We start from the raw sequence: 19,450 nt of genomic DNA on the forward strand, positions 1-19,450 counted from the left end.
CAACTTAGGTAGAGCCACAGTTAGTTGGTTGAGTTGATTTATTCTGTGGGACCATCTACAGTCCCTGGAGTCTTAGCCCACTACTGCTAGCTAGCTGAGCTAGCAAGCTAACAGACTACTGTCCACTACTACCTGAGAACTGCTCAGGTTCTTACTGAACTCCTGGTCGTCGTTGTCAAACGTAACGTTGCAGAGAAAGTAAAGGTAATGGCGACTTGTTTTCTTCGGTAATTTCTCAGATTTGTGAATAAAAGATGAAGTTTAAAACAGGACACCTACAACAAGGTGAGTTATTATTCTTTGTTTTATGAATTTTGCATCCACAAAGAAGGATTTATACGCACATATATCAGTATCATGTCACAGGGGAGCTTAGTTAGGTTTCTGCTTGGTTTTTCTCCGTTCTCTAAAAGTCCTCTCGGTTTAGTTTCTCTCTTTGATTTGTGTGTTAATTAGCACAAGTGCCTCCACCTGTGCTGATTGGTCATTCTTCACACCTGTGACAGCCTGTTATTTGCACGGGACATTTGGATTAAACCAATGAGGCCAATGGGCTGTTAAGTTAAATTGCCCGTGGGTGAGAGTAAATCACAACATCCATCTCTCGCTCGGCGTCTCGGCACCTTAATCCTCACTTCAAAGTTGTGACACACTAGCCTTTGTTAAGGCCGAGGCTCCTTGCTGTGCCTTCGCCGTTTTCAGGGGAAAAATTACAATAAAATGACTATGAGATGTAATTCCTAAAAAATTCATTCCGATGTCATTATTAAGAATGTCACTTTATAGTTTCAGCGATTGTTGGACGGGTTTATTTTCTGGATTTTATTTAATTTCTTTCAGGTTTACCTGGGAATATGGTAACTATAAAGCAAGGAATCTCTGACAGCCTGTCAGAAATTTCGAGAATCGCTTTGTGCCGCAGTGGGGGCGGAGCTTCAAATTCCAGCAGACTAGCAAGTCCTCTGAACTTTTCTTCACCTCCCTGGAGTCAACTAGCACGAGCAGATAGCCTACAGAAAACACCTCCGCTCTGCCATTGCAACTTAAAATTGTCCACATTTTTTGCCATACTAATTTATACCACTAATAACGTTGCCGCTGGCAAAATAACTGTTCTAACCCGCCACCGGACGCCTGTGCCTGCAAATCCCACGGCTTTGAAATCGCATACTAATTCAGGCCCACTGCATACTACATGCTCAATCAGTATGTACTGCATACTGCCTATTAAATGAACAATTAAGTATCATTTTTTACCAGCAGACTGTTCTCACCGTAGCTGAAGTAAGCAAAGCGACGGACGGACTGGTTTAGAAAATACAATCGCAGCACATTTCTAAACGGGGCTTTATTTGGATAAACCGATCACATATTTGGAACTTCCTCACATGAAAACATATTAAAACTTAACGAAGTGACACATCAAAGGCTTTTATTAAGAGTGCGCACAACTATTTATGGTAAAACTATTAATTTCTGCTCTTCGAGTGCAGAATGAAAGTCATTATGTGGAATAGACAACAGAATGTCTGTTCAAGGTGGATAATAATGCATCATATTTTTCATTGTTATATTTTGTGAGTAAAATCTGAATGTGTAACATAACATTTTCCTGTCAGGTAAATGTATTAGTGTGAAGTAGAAGTATGCATCGTTTGTGTTTGACGCTTATTTAATTACCTACATCGGTCCAACCCTTGTTTCAAAAGCCCCTCTTTCCTATGAAGTGGTATTGACGTATGGCGCTTACATCTTTAATAACCTTAGTCTCATCGTCTACACGTTCCAAAGACACTCATCTTTTATTCAGCTCTCCTTACGCCACAAAAGTTCCTCCTGGATCTTCAATCAAGTGTCTGTCAATGAAATGTTCCCCTTCATTTGCATTTTGTAGAGCAATCGAGACATCAAACAAGTATGGCATGGCATGTTTTTCCTACATCGGCGTTTGTGTCATTATACATTCGTTGAGCCATCCCAGCACCATTGTTTGGACGCCACAGAACACTCTCCCGTTGTCAAAAGGTAAATATTCAACGCCACGTCTTCCCAAGAAAAAAAAAAAGAAGCAATAATGATGTCTCATTACGGAGGAAGTGACAGCGAAACATCTAAAACCTAACCTACGTCGTATTGCTCTAATTATTCCCTGATAGCTTAGACGCCTGAACCGCAGTCTGAGGTTCACACTAATTGCCTTGACTGACATCATCCATGGGTTCACTTCATTTGGAGCCGTTTCGAGGTAAAACAGCATGCGAAAGGCACGTGTGCAACCACACCACACACACACACACACACACACACACACACAAGCTTGTGGACACAGAGCCATACTCGACACACAAAATGTGAATATGAATAAGCAAAAAACAAAAAAGTGTGGCAATCTGTCACTCAAGACTTGTGCTCAGTTGTGTTTGCCAGCATAGAGCGGTTTGTACCGTGTGTGTGTGTGTGTGTGTGTGTGTGTGTGTGTGTGTAGAGAGAGAAAGAACTTCTTTAGAGTTGCACACTGAAGAACTGTACATGCTGAGGGATCATTTTAAGTCCGTGTGTGTGTGTGTGTGTGTGTGTGTGTGTGTGTGTGTGTGTGTGTGTGGATGTAGGGTTCTTGGTGAAGTCATATCCAATACAATTACATGTAAACTTGCTAGCAAACGGTCGCTTATTCACACATCCAGCAGTTACAGAGCAGCATCATCATTCATTTGGAATCGTGTTTCTGTCTACTTGATGAATGTGAGTCCATTATTCACTCTGTTTTCAACTCTTTTTAGCTGCTCTTGCGCTTCACAACCTTCACTAGCCTCAGTTGCTTTTTCTGTCTCCTGTTTGGTGCAGAGCAGGTAGTGTAGCGTTGGGTTTTAGAGTTGTTGTTGTAGTTTTTTTTTTGCACGCTGCAGCAGAGAGCGAACCAAATAAGTGGAATTGCAGCCGGACGCTTAAACTAAGCTGAAAGTTGATCTAGAGCTCCATGAAGGGGAGGAGGAGCTGCAGATTCTGGTGATAATTCGATGAAGGTCCATCACGACGATTGACGGCTGTCACATAGTCACTGTGTCATTTCATACATTGTAATTAAAATACGGACTAAAGCTGCTTCAAAGCTACAAGGAGGAAAGTTTGGTCGTCATGGTATTTGTTTCCGAGCGCCAGACTCCCTCTCATTTTACTGCGACAGGGTCTGTCAGTTTGTACCGCGCAGCAGTCCTGGTTCTGGTTCTCCAACGGGAATCCAAACCCAGTGGCACCAGCATCAAGAATAACTATATAGAAATATATATATATATATATAGTTTCATACTCTTAAGAAAAAGAAGTAGAGGTATGGAAAAGTAAAAACACAAGCAGACTCGTTTCATTCAGTGTGACATCGTTTTTACAAAAGGTTGCAAAATAAAATAGAAACTGAAAAGGAAAAAGCTGATATTTTGAACTACGCACATACACACACACACCCACACACCTGCGAGTGTGTGTGTGTGAGTTTCCACAAGCCGAGTGATTAGAGAGACACACAGCTGAGCCTCGCTGTCCAGAGCTGGAGACCATAACTAACTCAAACAGACAGATCACTGTTTTTTGGGGGGGAGGGTTTAACAGGAGAAAGCACATCTCTTTTTTTTGTGTGTGTGTGTGTCAGTGTGTGTGTGTGTGTGTGTGTGTGTGTGTCAGTGTGTGTCTTTGACATTCCCACAGTAGCCTGCCTTTTAATACAACATCCGCCAGCCCTACTAAACATCCCCTGATCTGTGGCCATGGCATTTACTTCCCCCTCATCCTTCCCTTCATCCCTGCTGCCAAACAACGCTCATAGGAACGACTGCCCTTTCATCAAGGGACAGCGCGTGTGCATTTGTGTGTGTGTGTGTGTGTGTGTGTGTGTGTGTGTGTGTGTGTGTGTGTGTGTCTTCTTGCCATAAGAATCCTAATTTGAAGAAAAAATGCACAAAAAATACATATTGCAAACAGGCTTCAAAGACAGGATTATCTCAGAGAGCCTAGAGAGGGAGTTCATGTTGCTCTGTACACCCACGACCCTCTGTGTGTTTGTGTGTGTGTGTGTGTGTGTGTGTGTGTGAATGCTTGTGTGTTGTGTGAGCTGTCACATACTCCCACAGTGACTGCGTGAAGATGAAGATCAATGCACATCAAAAGTTTGATGGTTTTTTTTTTTTGTTGATGTGAGCAAAAGTAGGATTTAAGTGTAACAGCTGTGTGTCTGTGACGGCGTGAACAGGTCTCTTGTGCGTCAGTAGTTTCATTGTACACCGAGACGTCTGTGATTCCACTTGCCGTCATCGTTTGTTTGTAACTTTGCCCCTTGGCATTACGCTCGTAATAAAAAATAAAAAAAAAAACACTGCACAGCATGCTGCCAAGTGCTGCCACAGCGACTTTGTACTACTTGCATGTACTCGTTTTGAAATAGAGAACAAAGGGTGAAACTTTTACTTTCATTGTTTCTTTTTCCTTTGTTTGATTTGGTGACCTTAATTCGTCTGAATCTTAAAATCGGTCTCTCATCTGGTGGAGCTGTTACCGCGCTGCAGAAGGTACCCCTTCCTGAGAAATTATTCAGGCTAAGACCGTACTAATGTTCGGGAGTTTCAAGACGCTCCTTGAATCATTTATTGTCTCGATGCAAAATGAATTGATTTTGGCTTTTTCCATCTCGACCTTGTTGCTTGAACATTTCTGCCTCAGATCAGAAACGTGTAAATTCATCTAAAACCCACCGTGTGTGTGTGTGTGTGTGTGTGTGTGTGTGTGTGTGTGTGTGTGTGTGTGTGTGTGTGTGAGTGTGTTGCCGCTTGTTTCTGAGAAAAACACGGATTGGAGGAATTGAATTTGAGCCAGACAACTCCGAGTTTTTTTTTTTTTTTTTTGTGTGTGCAGGGTTCAGTGGCTGCCACTGAGCTGCTGCCAGGTTCCTCATTTACCGCTGTTTATCACCGCCGGCCCCGGCTAACATCACGCCCTGTGGGACGATAAATGGCTGGATGCCAAAAGAAATCCGGCACATGAATCACCTTGTTGATGACAGAACAACACAGATTGCAACGCGGCAACATGTGGCGCCGAAAACCCCTGCCTGTGTTCTGTCTTTCATCACACGAGAACCTCTCTGACAAGTGTAAATTGCGTCTGCGGATTGCCGCCGAGCGACGTTTGTGGCGCCGTCGCACAGCGCTCGCCGCTCACCGCCGACACTCGTCTTAGCGTTACTCTGGGTCTTGTTAGGGCTGCCACGACTGCTTTCTGATGTGCTAAGAGCCGTGTTGGCTGTGTCACTGTGCTCTTAGTAAAGTGCTGTTGATCACACCGGCTAAACATGACAGGCCAATTCCTCAGGGAGGAAAGGAGAGAGAGAGAGAGAGAGAGAGAGAGAGAGAGGGTCAGGGAAGGAAAAGATTAAGAGAGGCAGAGAAAAACAGGAAGGTAGAGAAAGGAGAAACTAGTATGATCGGCACAAATGGAGAAAAATGAGGTAGACCACAGCAAGTACCACACATTCAGAGGTATAAGCACACAAGGCCGAAGTAATGACGTGCAAATAATTGCATCTGTGTTTTCTGTGAGCAGAAAGCGAGCGCACACACACACACACACACGCACACACACACACACACACACACACACAGCTCTTATAGTTCACACGCTGTACGATACAGTCGGTTATTATCAAGCATTGTACAAACTTTAAGTTAGTCGCGCGTAAATAATCGCATCTGCGTTTCTGGATGTTTGAACACGGCGCAGTCAGAACTGCCTGAAATCACTGCAAGACACACACACAAATACACACACATACTTGTTTTCCCCCTTTGTAAGGCCCGAACTTTTTTCACCCAAATGTGGGGTCCACCCTTTCCAGTGGCCCTACACCACTGTAAAAAATCAGGCAAGATAAAAAAAAAAATCATCTATTCAATATATCAAAATTCTAAACTTTTTTTCTCATGCTAGTTTTTTAGCCACTTTGTGGGGCTCTGTTTCTAGCATTCACAACTTGTGAGGTCTTTTTACACACACACACACATACACACACACACACACACACACACACACACACACACACACACACACACACACACACACACACACACACACACACACACACACACTCGGCCCACCTTGCCAGCCAGGCTTGCAGACGGGCTTGACTTCGATGCGGACGGGGACGCTGTGCAGGGCCCTCTTCTGGCCGCAGTCCCAGGCCGTCACCTGGATCTCGTACTGCTGCTGCCGGTCGTAGCTCAGCTTCTCCGTGTTCCGGATGTTGCCTTGGGTGGAGAAAAAAGAGGTTCAAGGTCAAAATTCAACCCAAGTAGCTTTTTTTGCTTCATTATAACGCGCTGTAGAGTAAATTCAGTTCGACAAACAAAGCAAAACATGATCTAAAACTATGCCAATTAACAAAATTGTCCTGAAAAAAGCACGTATGCAAAGCACTGGTGAACTCAAGAAGTTCACACAACAATGGAAAACCATCAACCGAAAGGCAACGTACAGCATATTTGCCTAAATATGTCGGCAGGTTATTAGTTAGCTGGTTACAGTTAACCGTCTCTGCACAAACGTGCCAGTCAACTACACTTTACAACTATACCAAAGAAACGCCACTTTGTTACCGTCGGCCATGTTTTTTTTAGTAATGTTTGGCGTCGGGCCTCTGGAGAGCTCGGAGGTCGGATGTTGGAAATTTAAACTGGGAAATTCAAACATCTGGGTTGTCTGGAACGCGGCATTATTCTGTGCAGTTTTGGTTCCTGTACTTCAGTATCTAGTTCCAGCGAGAGAAAAAAAACAACAACACCTGAAATTAATTTAGGCAATTAAGGTTAATATGATTAGTCTTGTTAAGGGGGATGGGATGGTTCCATCGTTGGTGCGATAGAACGTTTTTCACAGAAGACGTGTTGGCACGTCACAGTTGGGAAAGCACAGGTGCGCATATTGTAATGAACAGTTTTTGAGGCTGTATTCACATTAAAGTAGCTCCTGGCCAAATTAGGACAAAAACTCCCAAAAAATAAGGAGCATGTGAGTCTGAGAGAAATTCATCTTAGCATTAAAACTCTGTCTCTGTCTACTGCTAACTGTTCCTCAGCAGCCACGTGTTATACAGGTCAACATAGGTTAGAGCAGCGGTCTTCAACGTTTTTCAGGCCAAGGACCCCCAAACTGATAGCGAGATGGAGCAGGGACCCCCGACTATACACAGTATATTGTATAAAATAGTGTTTTATATTAAACTGGGCCTAGTGCCATCTATAAATATACCTTGTTATTGTGCATTCAATACGGAACTATTAAAATAATGGACAGATTCATTTAAGAAAATGCAGAACCTCCGCGGACCCCCTAGGGGTCGCGGACCCCTTGTTGAAGACCTCTGGGTTAGAGGTGTTTTCTGTACTAACAGATGCTTTTTTGGCAGCACTTGAAGATGATAACCTCTTATTGCTTTTTACCCTTGATCCCATTTCATACTAATAGGCTAAACGTTATTGCCACTTTGCATTAAAACACACTGATTACACGGAGCACAGCAGTGAGGGGCTGAGCGGTTTAACCTACCGTTGGCGGTGAGGGTTTAATCAGCGCAACAACAAATACAAAACAGTCCAATAAAACCAATGATCATTTGTGCAACTCTTTTCTGATTAGCCACTGAACAAAGCCAGTGAACTTTGACTATTCTTCACCGCTATACTTTGCTTTCAGCTGTAACTAATTTTAAAAACAATTACGCTGAAAAGACGCTTATGCTCGTGAATGGCTTTTGATTGCACCGCAATAGAAGTGAAACCTTTATTTTGCCTTTAATCTATTTGAACTTTTTCTTTTATTTATTCTTTTTTTTTTATTCTTCTAGTGTCTTTTTTAAGCATTGAGTTGAAAATCTCTTTCATTCATTCGGGCCGTTAGTTCAGAACTTTCTTCGCAGAAGTCGGTGTACAGTGGAATCGGTGAAGCGGTTCTGGAAGTTCTTGTAAAAATGCGTGACCTTTTTATTCCGTAATAAACACCACAAACCCCAAATCTGCGACCGGAAAAAAATAGTCCAGAGTTTTCTCGGTCGCCATGAGATTTGGAGACTTTATGGAGTCATAAAACGGCCGTGTGAGCTTTTACAGCTAAATGAGCTTCATTTCATTCTAGTAATAAGCAATGTGCAACATGTGATTTCATATTCATTGCTACTCTCACACTTTCAAATGTATTCCTAACGGAGCAGTACTTCAGTCTGATGACTTCCCCTCTGTGTACCGACTCAAGACTTCAGAGTTTAGTCTGTGTAACTATAAAAAGTTTAAAAGGAGTTAAGTACAAACTTTAAACCGCCTTGAGGAAAACAGTCTTCTACTGTAAAGCCTCGTGTTTCTGTAATATTTGACATATTAGAAAATACAGAATGTTTACGTATCGCTACTTATCTGCCTAAACACTGTGTGTGTTTGTGTGTGTGTGTGTGTATGTGTGTGTGTGTGTGTGTGTTTGCTTAAAAGGAGTAATGGGTATTTAATTTCAATTTTAAAGCATCATTATACATCATTGTCAAATTAACTGTGATGCCTTAATTTAATCACTATAACAAATGAGATCATGGTTGGGATGACAGGTAGCCTCTAATCTTGCACAAGTGGTTTGATTAGCGCTAATGTTTCTCAAAGTGAAGACCACGTTTCCATTAAACCCCTGTCGCTTCCTGACGCGATGAAGGCATTAGCACCGGCCCACCCCTCACCTATACCTGGGGTTACTATTCTGAAGGTAACGAATCCATATTTCAAAATTACCCCCATAACCGAAGTTCAACGTGTTATGACTTTAGAGGGGGCTTTTCCAACGTCTGAGAAGATTACCCTGATTACATCATCATGGTTACCTCATACCTTACAATGTGTGGGTCCGTCATCCCATAGACTTACATTGGGGAAAAAGTGTGGAAAGCATCCTGGGAAATCTGAAGCATTTGACTCAAGTGATGTCACTTGAGCTGAAACCTCAATGTCTTAAAAATGAAAAACAAACATTTGGAGTTTGGCTTTAGAAAGAAGCGAGTTTACCAGACATCTGTAGCGGCTACATCCGCTGCTATCACACCCGCCATCTGCAACTTCACTGGCGATGGATGAGTTGCATTTTGGGTAATGTAGGAGCCAGGTTTTTAATGCATGTGGTTCTCATGCATCTGTCTTGATCCTTTTTTCCTTGACATCTTCAGTACTGCTTGGTATTACAGGATATCCTGTCAGCTTTGTATATTGATTATTTGTATACAGCCATATATATATATATATATATATATATATATATATATATATATATATATATATATATATATATATATATACTGTATTTATACCTATAAGCCTATATATGCCTATAAGTTCTTGAGTCATGCATTATGTGAAGTCAGAGTGAACTTCAGTTCAACCTGGAGTGCAAGTGGACTTTTGTACAAACTTTAAAAAGTATTTAGCTCAAGGCGCTCCTGAAATATATTGCTCATGAAAAAGGGACGGACGGACGAACAACATAACAAGAAACAAACAACCCACTCGTCTCTCCAGTACAATCAGCATCCAGACCACATTCAGGGACTGAGAGTCTCCCGCCTTCCGTCGGTAACCGCGGCCCATTTACCAAACCAGAGTCTTTTCTCATGCTAAGCAGAGTGCATGAAGGGAACTCTTGTGTCTCCGCTAATATTTAATGAGTCTCCCGCTACAGACGATTGACAATGCTAAACACGCAGCCAGGCCTGGGCGGCGCGGGGGGGGGGGGGGGGGGAGACACCGTCGGTCCTTATTGGAGTTGAATCGTAGCTGGAATGGGTTATTGCGACTCGTATTACAGGCCGGAGTCGTCTTGAGGTTCCTGTATTGTGGGGAGAGAGGTGCAGAGGGAGCTGAATGTTGATAACGTGATAATGTTGAATACGGGAGTGGGAGTGGGAGGATTAGATGCAATTCACACGAGGGCGGCTTTGTTCGGCTCCCCCGTCCTCGCCCATTCTCTGTCTGTTTAGAATTCCTTCCCTCCTCGTTCTCTCCCTTTTCCAACCTTCCCGTTCCATTTCAATGCGCGTCATTGTCTCGCTTTTTTTTTGTTTTTTGTTGCAGCCTCATCCGATCTCACCGTTTGCCGCCTCACCCGTTGTGCCGCTCGTCTCCTTTTCTTTCCGTGAGTATGCACATGCACAATCTACACACTCGCACCTTTCTGCATGACGGAGGGTCGCATTCCTTCAATTAACCACATCTACTTATCCGTGTCAGCAGGCTGTGCGTGCTGTGACTGCTGACAAGGGGGGGGGGCAGCGAGTTAATGGCTACTTTACCCTCCATCTCGCCCTCTCTATGTGCCTCTATCAAAACATACACACAGGTAAAACACCTAGCATCCGTCGCTGTGAGATCCATCTATCACTCCTTTATAATATCCAATATAACCACAGAGCAGTAATGCTGCTTAGTCCTTCTTGTCTTGTTTAAGTCTGTAATTATTCTGTATTATTCTTATTGTCTTATTGTCTCAGGTTCTTTCCAAAAAGAAGTATCTTTGCAATAGAAGTCCATGAGAAAATGACTCTACTTCTCACTTGATTTATTACCTCAGTGAATATTCTAAAGTCCACGTTTCCATCTTCAAACTTCAAACCTTTTGTGTTTTCAGTTCATGAAAGACATTTTGGGCGCCTGAAAATGTCTTGTTCAGCATTTGGTTGTACTTAGCTCCACCTTCTCGTGTCTCTTCTGGTAGCAAACGACCAAGATGGCGACGGCCAAAATCCAAGATGGCGATGGCCAAAATCCAAGATGGCGATGGCCAAAATCCAAGATGGCGATGGCGACGGCCAAAATCCAAGATGGCGACGGCCAAAATGGCAAACTCGAGGCTCTAAACCAATGTCCACAAACCAATGGGTGACATCATGTTTACTAGGTCCACTTCTTATATACGGTCTACGGTTTTTACAGTACCAAGACGGTTGTGGCGCTAAAGGACCATGTGACCCAGTGCAACGTTGTGGCTCATTGGTATTATTTAAATAGTTTTGGGGTTTTAAGTTATTCAGGCTTTTGAATATACAGGTTTTCTATTTGCTTCGCTCGCTGCTCCTCTCTTAACACTTGCTCTCACCCTCACAGCCAACTCCTCCTTTCCTCCCTCTGTTCACTCACTCCCTCTCTCCCTCCCTCGGGTGCTCTCGAGTTCAAGAGCTCTCAAAGCCTTTTCCTCTGCGGTCAACGGGCTGAGCGAGACCCCTTCAAATGGGGAGAGAGAAGAAAGAGCACTCTGGCTACAGCCTCCCCCTTCGTATCACTCACAGTGCAGTTTGGCCCCAACCTCGGACACTCAACCTTCGTACTGCAACACCTCGGCAGCAGAAACAAAACTTAACAGCGATGTCTCTTCCATCGACAATATGTCTCCTGAATAAAGACAAACTAGCGTGTTTGCAGATCGTTTAGATGACCCACTGAAGCCAGTTGTATTTTAACAGCCTGTCTAATAGTGGTAAGAATCAAGACGGTTGAATTGCGCGTTCAAGTGTTCACTCGAAGGGTACATTTTATCCTCCTTGACTTTGTGTGAGCTTCTCAACAGCAGTGTTAAAACAAAAAAAAAGACAACACTCTAGTGTGTCCTCCATCAAACTAGGAAGCACCACATTTTTCAGTAGAGGACATGTTATCGGAGAGAATACCCAATGTCTCACAAATCCATTATGTCTGTATTTGTGTGTGTGTGTGTGTGTGTGTGTGTGTGTGAGTAGCAATGACTACCTTTAATTGTAATGTTCAGGAACCAAGTTGCAAAGTACAAATGGCAACTTGTCAAAGAAAGTCAAGTACATTTGTGAGGGTATTTGAGAATGTTTCTTAGCATTTATCTCTGTCTGTGTGCGTTTGTTATGTTGTGGGGTTTTTGTGCTCAGACTTTTTTGATCTGATTTAAGGTGACCGATGGCTCTGCGAGCAAAGCTTGACTTTGTCCTTGGAAAGAGCAAATAACACATTTTATCCTGAGGAGAGACATCTGTCAGTTTATTAAGTTTTACTGAGAGTGTATGCAGGTATATGTGTGTGTGTGTGTGTGTGTGTGTGTGTGTGTGTGTGTGTGTGTGTGTAGTATCTCTTGTGGCTGTAAAGTACATTTCAGTGCAGATCACGAGAGCCACTGTGTTATGACAGAATTGTAATTTTGCATTTTCTTTAAATATGATTAAAAGATGTTCTTTGGCATGAGGGAAATTACTGAAATAAGTGAAGCAGAAATGCTGTGGATGGGGTTGGTGGAAGGAAAATGGGTCGACCAAAAAAAAAGTGACACCTCACCACAAAATACATCTTTAAATTCAGTGAATATCACACCCTGTTGACAATCTAGGTGAGAGAACAAGATTTCTTTGTGGCAAGGACTGACATATCTTAGGGCTTTGTCAACGGGCATCCCTGTTAATATAAAACCTGTATTCTACTCACCGTTGCGATCTATAGCAAAGGGCGTGCTGGTGGTGGTGATCTGGTAGTTGCAGATCTGGCTGTACTGCGGGGAGCAGTCCTGGTCGGTGGCCTCCACCTGCAGGATGCTGTCGTAAATCTTGCCCTCCGTCACCGCGGCTCGGTACTGGGGCTCCCGGAAAACCGGGGCGAACTCGTTCACGTCGTTGACCTGAATGTGCACCACGGCCCTATAGGTTGCAACAGAGGAGAGGAAAGTGGAGATTAGTGTTGGAGAAAAATAACTTTTAGAATGATCTGTTCTTATTGTTGTTTAACATACAAGACTCCGTGAAGTCTGTGGCTCCTGTGTGAACTCTCTTCACACTTGTTATCTCAGATGTTCCTCGTTTAGCAGTCACTGACCTTCTGTAAGGGGTGATTGTATATCTTACTAAACGCCAAGATGACGTTTGCTTGTGTGGAAGGGGAGAAGAACGAGTTCAAGACATGCCACGTAGCTTTATGCAAATAATTCTTGTGTGTTATCCGAAGTATAAATATCAGAGACTCAGAGACAGACCTCTGAGCAGCCTTGATGCATGACTTGTATGCGTTTCAACTCTGTCTCCTTCTTGCATGAATAAATGTCCTGTGATAATGACTTTTACATTGGCTTCGAGTGAATTTCTCTAACATTAGTGTATATAGAAGTCTATCATCTGCATAGAGCAGAGCGAGATTTAAGACAGCTGATCCTTTTACCTTGGTGCTTACAGGAAAAAAGGGAGAATTTTAGCCATTTAGACAGGATGAGCAACTTCGTTATACTTTTGGCTTCGAACCAAACAGATCTATTTTCCACAGAGATAAACAAAACACTCGCTCTGGACCCACCAACATTTTTAAGATCATTAATTCACAAATATAGGAGTTATTTTTTAGGAAAAATTGTTTTATTCGGTACCTTTCTAAAAGCTCTGAGGATATTTTTCTTTCTTTTTATTTCATTATTAATTTCCATAAAAATGTTATTGATACGACTTCTAAAGGCGCACCCCACCAACTGTTCACATGGTGCTTACTTTACTTTTCAAGAGGGAGTGGTGCTGAGCCTGTGAAAACAGTTGCATGATGTGTTCTGCAGCCTCTCACGTGATTGTAAAGTTTGGATGGCGGAGCGCAGAGTTCGCCGCCGGAGATCAGTTAGTTAAGTAACCGATAGTCACAATGTGCTTTGTGTAATACACTGCATGTACCTGACCTGACCCAATGGATTGCTTTTATTGTCTTTCTATGGCAGAGTAATCCCCTGGATCTCTTCATGTACTATACGCACAATTCTCCAAAGTGCACTAAACTGCACTAATTAATCATTCCATAAGTGATCTATCAGCAGTAATTCATGTTAAGTCACACGTGGGGAATAAAACCCCACCATTCATCACTTTAGCAAGCCTTCATCAATACTCTCCGGCGAGCAAGAAGGCAACAGATTGCATAATCAATCCTTCGATTCATTGACTGACAACCGGTGATGGATGACGATGGGACGGACTAATACAGTTTTAAGCAACGAATGGCAGGAAATACAAAGCGGTGCTGTGCTTTGAGAGACAAAAGGGGCCCGAAATGAGAATGCGGTTTATAGGATTAGCCGGCCAGGTTTGGTAATGACGGTGAAATGATCCTATTAGCATAAACTGTAGATATCTGTCCCGACGTGTGGTCGGCTGGAGGAGGAGGACGGACAGCAAACAGAAAGACAGTCGGGAGGCCGAGCTCACGCAGAAAGGATTTCCACACCGCCTTATCTCTCCCCGTCATAAGTGCACACAACACTGGCGACTAATTGTTTTTTTTTTCAGCTTCTCCACACAAACAGGTCCGCACTTAAATGGCTTGATAGAAAATAAGAAACACACAAACAACTGGAGTGAAAATGCGAGACGGGCAAAATTGATGTACATGGTAGTAAAGTAGGTACTTTCACTTAAAGTCCAAGAGAAATGGAAGTGAAACTAAATATTTGAGCGGTGAAATGTTACAAGAGGGATTTAAATGAAATGATTCGCATTCGATTGGACAGTTTAAAAGTAAAAATCATTTCTTTATTATCTGCTTTATTCAATTTAATTAGCTGTTAAAGTATATGACATCTTTATGGAGCCCCATACCTGACAAAAAAAGTAATACAGGTAAAAAATAACGCTTCAATATGCTTCAAAATATTACTACCTCACTACCTGCCCAAATTCAAACCAATGACAAGAACACAAACTGTTCTGTCTTTTGCAAAAAGAAAAACTGTGTTCACAGGACCATTACTCATTGTAAAATATATTTCCGGGGCCTTTTAAATGATCTGAATACTTCCCCGCCCCACTAGACACAGGTGGAGAATAGTCAAATGAACACCTACGAGACATGATTAATCGCTGGGGTTTAGGATTTGTGGGACGTTAACAGCGATGCTAACAGCAGCGAAGACGGCGATAAGAAGCGCTGACAGATGATGGCGGCACCAGTTGGTGCAGTAAATCCCTCAGCCGGCCTTGTTTTGTCATATTAATGACGCTCGCTCATAAACATTACCCCCCTGCTTCGACACACTCCCCAGCGGTGAGGGAGCAAACATATGTTCCACTTCTCCGGGGCTTGTATGGAGGGACCTGTGTGTGTGTGTGTGTGTGTGTGTGTGTGTGCGCGTGATTATGCATGATCCATAACTAAATGCAATAATTGTGAAAACTTCTCATTCAGAGTGTGTTTTTTTTCTCTGCTGATGGCTCACATCTGGCTGAAACAGACGCCTGGATCTCCAGGGCGAGGAGTTTTTCCATGTGTGTGTGTGTGTGTGTGTGTGTGTGGGTGTGGATGTGTGTGGGTTTTCATGTTACTGGAACATTGCCAGACTGAGCCCATTCCCAGTCGTTCCTCCCTGAGACAGACCTCAGGTCAGAAGCAAAAGTCCACAATGAGTCAGAGTGACACAAAGAGAGAGTGTGTGTGTGTGTGTGTGTGTGTGTGTGTGTGTGTGTGTGTGTGTGTGTAAAACCAGTTTTTTTCATAACTTTGTCATTAACAGAATGATGCTGATACGTGCTTCATTAGACGTCGCTCGGATTACAGCAACTTTCTAGATTACGGTGACCTCAGATTTTGACCAATGCAAGAAGAAAACATTAGCTTTGTGGCTCTGCACTACCTGCATCTCTCAAACCTGGTTCTAACTTGTTTATTAAAGCCTCACATTAGCATTTTCCTGTAGCACTACAACAAACGCTTCCAATCCATTGGAAATAATATCTAATAAAAAAGGAACGAGACGATGTTGGCAGTCGAGGATGCGAATATCTCGTTAGGAAACGAAGCAGTGGAGACGTATTTTCGGTGCCAGGTGCGATTCCAATCCGGCTAAAAAAAAAAAAAAAAATCACATGCAGACGCAATCAGATACCAGCTGCATGTCACAGCCAGGTGATGCATGCTAATGCCAGGTTAGTATTGTTCCCGGCTTATTGCGTATTCATCCACGCTCATTATTTATCAACACTCAGCTACACACAGCCGCTCAAGCAGAGTCATTATCGAAACACCTCCTTTGCGTGCGCACACACACACACACACACACACACACACACACACACACACACACACACACACACACACACACACACACAAAGGCAAAAGACTCAATTAATCTTTGTCAAGAATTAGCCAAGAGGTTGAATCATCAATTTCCTTGTGTAAGACTAGAATGGAAATAAGCAAACCCCTAACTGTACCGGTGGGACCCAATGGGACGGTAACCTCATCGATATGCAAGGAAACCCCTCATCCACATCGAGTAGCACCCCCGAGGCCCCCGGCACAGAACTGCACACCAGGTCCCGTTGTGATCTCAATACGAGGTGACCGTAACGCATCGTAATCCAGTTCGACGTTTCAGCTTCACGCACCAGATCCTGTTTATTAATCTGAATCATTGATGGATAACTTGGATTTATCACGCCCCCCCCCCCCCCCCCCCCGCCCCAGAAAAAAAAGAGGAAGACAGAAAATGATGATTTTTTCATTGAAAAGAATTTGGGCTACGTCGAAATTTCGAAGCTGCCCGAAAGACGTGCGGCGGCGTCCGATCGTGTTTTTTTTAATCCCGGGATGCGAAAAGTTTGTGCGTCGCTTTCCTGTTTTTTTTTTCCGCCTGGTAACCGAAGCAGACAAGCACAGATGGTGCAGTTCCTAGGCGGTGCATATTCATAATTGAAACGCAGAAAGACTATACTCTCCTAATACATTATGTTAAGTCGAAGATAAACAACACATTCCTTCACTAGATGTCTTTTTTTTTTTTCTTTCTTTCTTTCTTGCCAGGAATAATAATCACGTCAAACTAAACGGGATTTGACAGAATGAGGTTTCACTCACGTTAGCGTCAAGCGCGACAAGCGTGACGCTAAGATTGTCGGCAGAATAATGCGCCGACGCTTTTGACGGCACCGCTATCTGTGTGGAGACCCCTGGTCCTCTCGCGGCACACATTTTATCTTGACAGCTTACGCTAACAAGGCACAGCTTTTTGACCCACTTCTTCACTCATAAAGTGACTTTTTTTTTTTTTTTAGGTGTTTGTCTATGCGTCACGGGTGTGTTTGTGGGCGAGCTGCTCATGAGATGCAAAAAAAAAAAAAATCTATCCCCAGCTACGGTATTTGTCTTATTTATATGTAAATGTAGGTAAATCGGCGTGAATTTGACTCAGCATTTGGGTGGATGTGTGTGTGTGTGTGTGTGTGTGTGTGCGCGCGCGGCCCGTCCTTCGGCTCGCTGTTCGTGAGATAACTAGCCTCTCCTAACTGCAGCGAAGGTTGGGACACACGGGCCTCTAAGACTCACTAATGATGACTTTAATAACTGCCGCGCTGCCGAGCAACGAGCGCGAGCGCACGATAAAACAGATCAGTGTGTCTCAACTACATTTACATTTTCTCTCTCTCACACACACACACACACACACACACACAACCTAGGGGTTACCTAGCACTGTTGTAGTGCGTTACCCCCCCGCCCCCCCAGGCTCCCTGGGCTGAGGTTAAATACACGTGTCGTGATTAGGTGCGAGACCTGGGAGGGATTCGTGGATGTGACGGGCTTTGTGAGGCAGCGGGACGTCCCTTATGCCTAATTACTCCAATAGCAATAGTAGAAACTCGAGCAGAGCAAGGTGTGTGTGTGTGTGTGTGTGTGTGTGTGTGTGTGTGTGTGGGGGGGGGGGGGGGGAGGCGAGGCGCCGACAGCACAGGGGGAAACTTCTAGTCCTCAGATGCTGATTAGCGAGAGATTACGTGCTTGTATTTTTCCGACTGTACCGACCCCAAAGGCCTTCAAAGGCTCAGTTTTGAGAATTCTATTCGAACACTGATGAATATTTCAATCAGGAGACAAGTGACTGATTAGTAGTTAACATTTTATTATGACGGAATGATGCATTAATTAGTTACACAGAAATCATTTGGCGCTTGAACTCGCCGAGGAGATTTGTGATCGAGTTGTGATCGCCCTGAGCGGCAACAATATCAATCCCCCCCCGAGGAGTCCAGACACTGGTGGTGGTGGCTGGAGGATCGGCTGGAGTTGGCTGGAGATGGTGATGGAGTGCTGAATCGGCGAAGACGGATGGTGCTGGGGAGGAGGAGGGTCGCATGAAACAGTGGCAGACGCTGGCGGCGGGGATGCAGCACCTTTTAAAAGTAGACGGCAGCATGCTGATAGGCTGACGAAGAGGGTGTGCCAGAGCGCTATTGGCTGAGGGCGACCCGGCTGACAAACAGCTGATTGAGTCTATGACACCTCTGACAGTGACAGCCGGTATAGAGTATGTGCTGCTAGTGGGAGAGCCGTATGGAGAAAGGCCTTTAAGCCTAAGCATGAGGGGATAGTCTTCCTGTCTGAACTTGCGTTGGAGCTTCATTAGGATCCGTTCATGCAAAGATGTGACTGCGCTTCCTAACCTGTTTTGTTTTGTGACCCCTTTGTGCTCTTGAGATGGTTTCAACTGAAAAGCAGTTTCCGTCTCAATGATTTTTAGAGGTGTAAAGACGACTTTTCATGATTTATAGATAAGGCTTATTGTGAATTTGGGTCGCAACGCTTTGTCATTTTAAAAAAAAAAAGTAGGTCTAGGACGTCCTTCCAGAGGAGAAGACGTGACGCAACGTTCATGCACCTCTTGCCCTTTTTATTTCTGCCTCTCTGCCACCACTGTGCATCTCTTTACGAGATTGAAAAGCAATTGATCCAATAGTTTTTGACATATTTCAGTATATGGACCAATGTTTTGCTTTTACCGACATTGCGATCCCTGCAAGACCTCTTATGGTTACATCTATTTTCCCCTCTTCCTCCTTTTAAGGAGCATTGAGGAGGTTCAATTATTATGTTTTCCAGGTTAATATTCTACACGTCTGCCCCATCTGATCACATCTCCCGAACAGAGTTCACTTCCTGCACACCCGATGTCCCTTCTCAGAAAGACCCGGCGGCACTGGACCACCAATTAGATTCTCTTTTCATCAACGTTTAGTCTGAATCACATCAATGGATGGACTCAAAATGGACATTCATCACGTTTGGGCTCTTAACGACCAAAGGCCGAGCACGCTTCACACTTCAGCACAAGTTGTTCATCCGGCAGAGGTCAGCGCTACAGTATCGCAGATTAATTTGCGTTTCATTTAAAGCTGACCGGAGCAGAAACGGGTCCCAAGGAGTTTAAGGTGAATTCATTTGAGCTTTTGCACTTTTGCTGACAAGTGACTAAAGCTTCCGCGGGGGCAGCCGAGTAGAATATCTCAGAGGGCGGAGAGTGAAGCGGCGCGGCGCTTGGCAAACGTGGAGACACGCCGGGCGCTCATTAACGTCGAGTGTTTAGGGAAGCGGTGCGCCGCTGTGGCTTCTCGCAAAGTCACCGCGAGTGGAGGAAG

General features: G+C 43.8%; 1 protein-coding gene across 1 annotated transcript in view; it reads right to left on the minus strand.

The window, feature by feature from the left end:
• The window catches only part of LOC137890344 (calsyntenin-2-like), a 92,205-nt gene that overhangs the window by 66,999 nt on the left and 5,756 nt on the right, over positions 1 to 19,450 (minus strand). Inside the window, exons 4-5 of the mRNA XM_068734524.1 lie at positions 12,507 to 12,715; positions 6,141 to 6,290 (exon numbers count right to left, since the gene is read on the minus strand). Of these exons, the coding sequence (XP_068590625.1) occupies positions 6,141 to 6,290; positions 12,507 to 12,715 (359 nt within the window). The remainder of the gene's footprint in view (positions 1 to 6,140; positions 6,291 to 12,506; positions 12,716 to 19,450) is intronic.

Source organism: Cebidichthys violaceus, unplaced genomic scaffold, assembly GCF_023349555.1.
Source record: "Cebidichthys violaceus isolate CVI_PGR_0920_01 unplaced genomic scaffold, fCebVio1.0.p SCAF_1, whole genome shotgun sequence".
NCBI classification, from domain to species: domain Eukaryota; kingdom Metazoa; phylum Chordata; class Actinopteri; order Perciformes; family Stichaeidae; genus Cebidichthys; species Cebidichthys violaceus.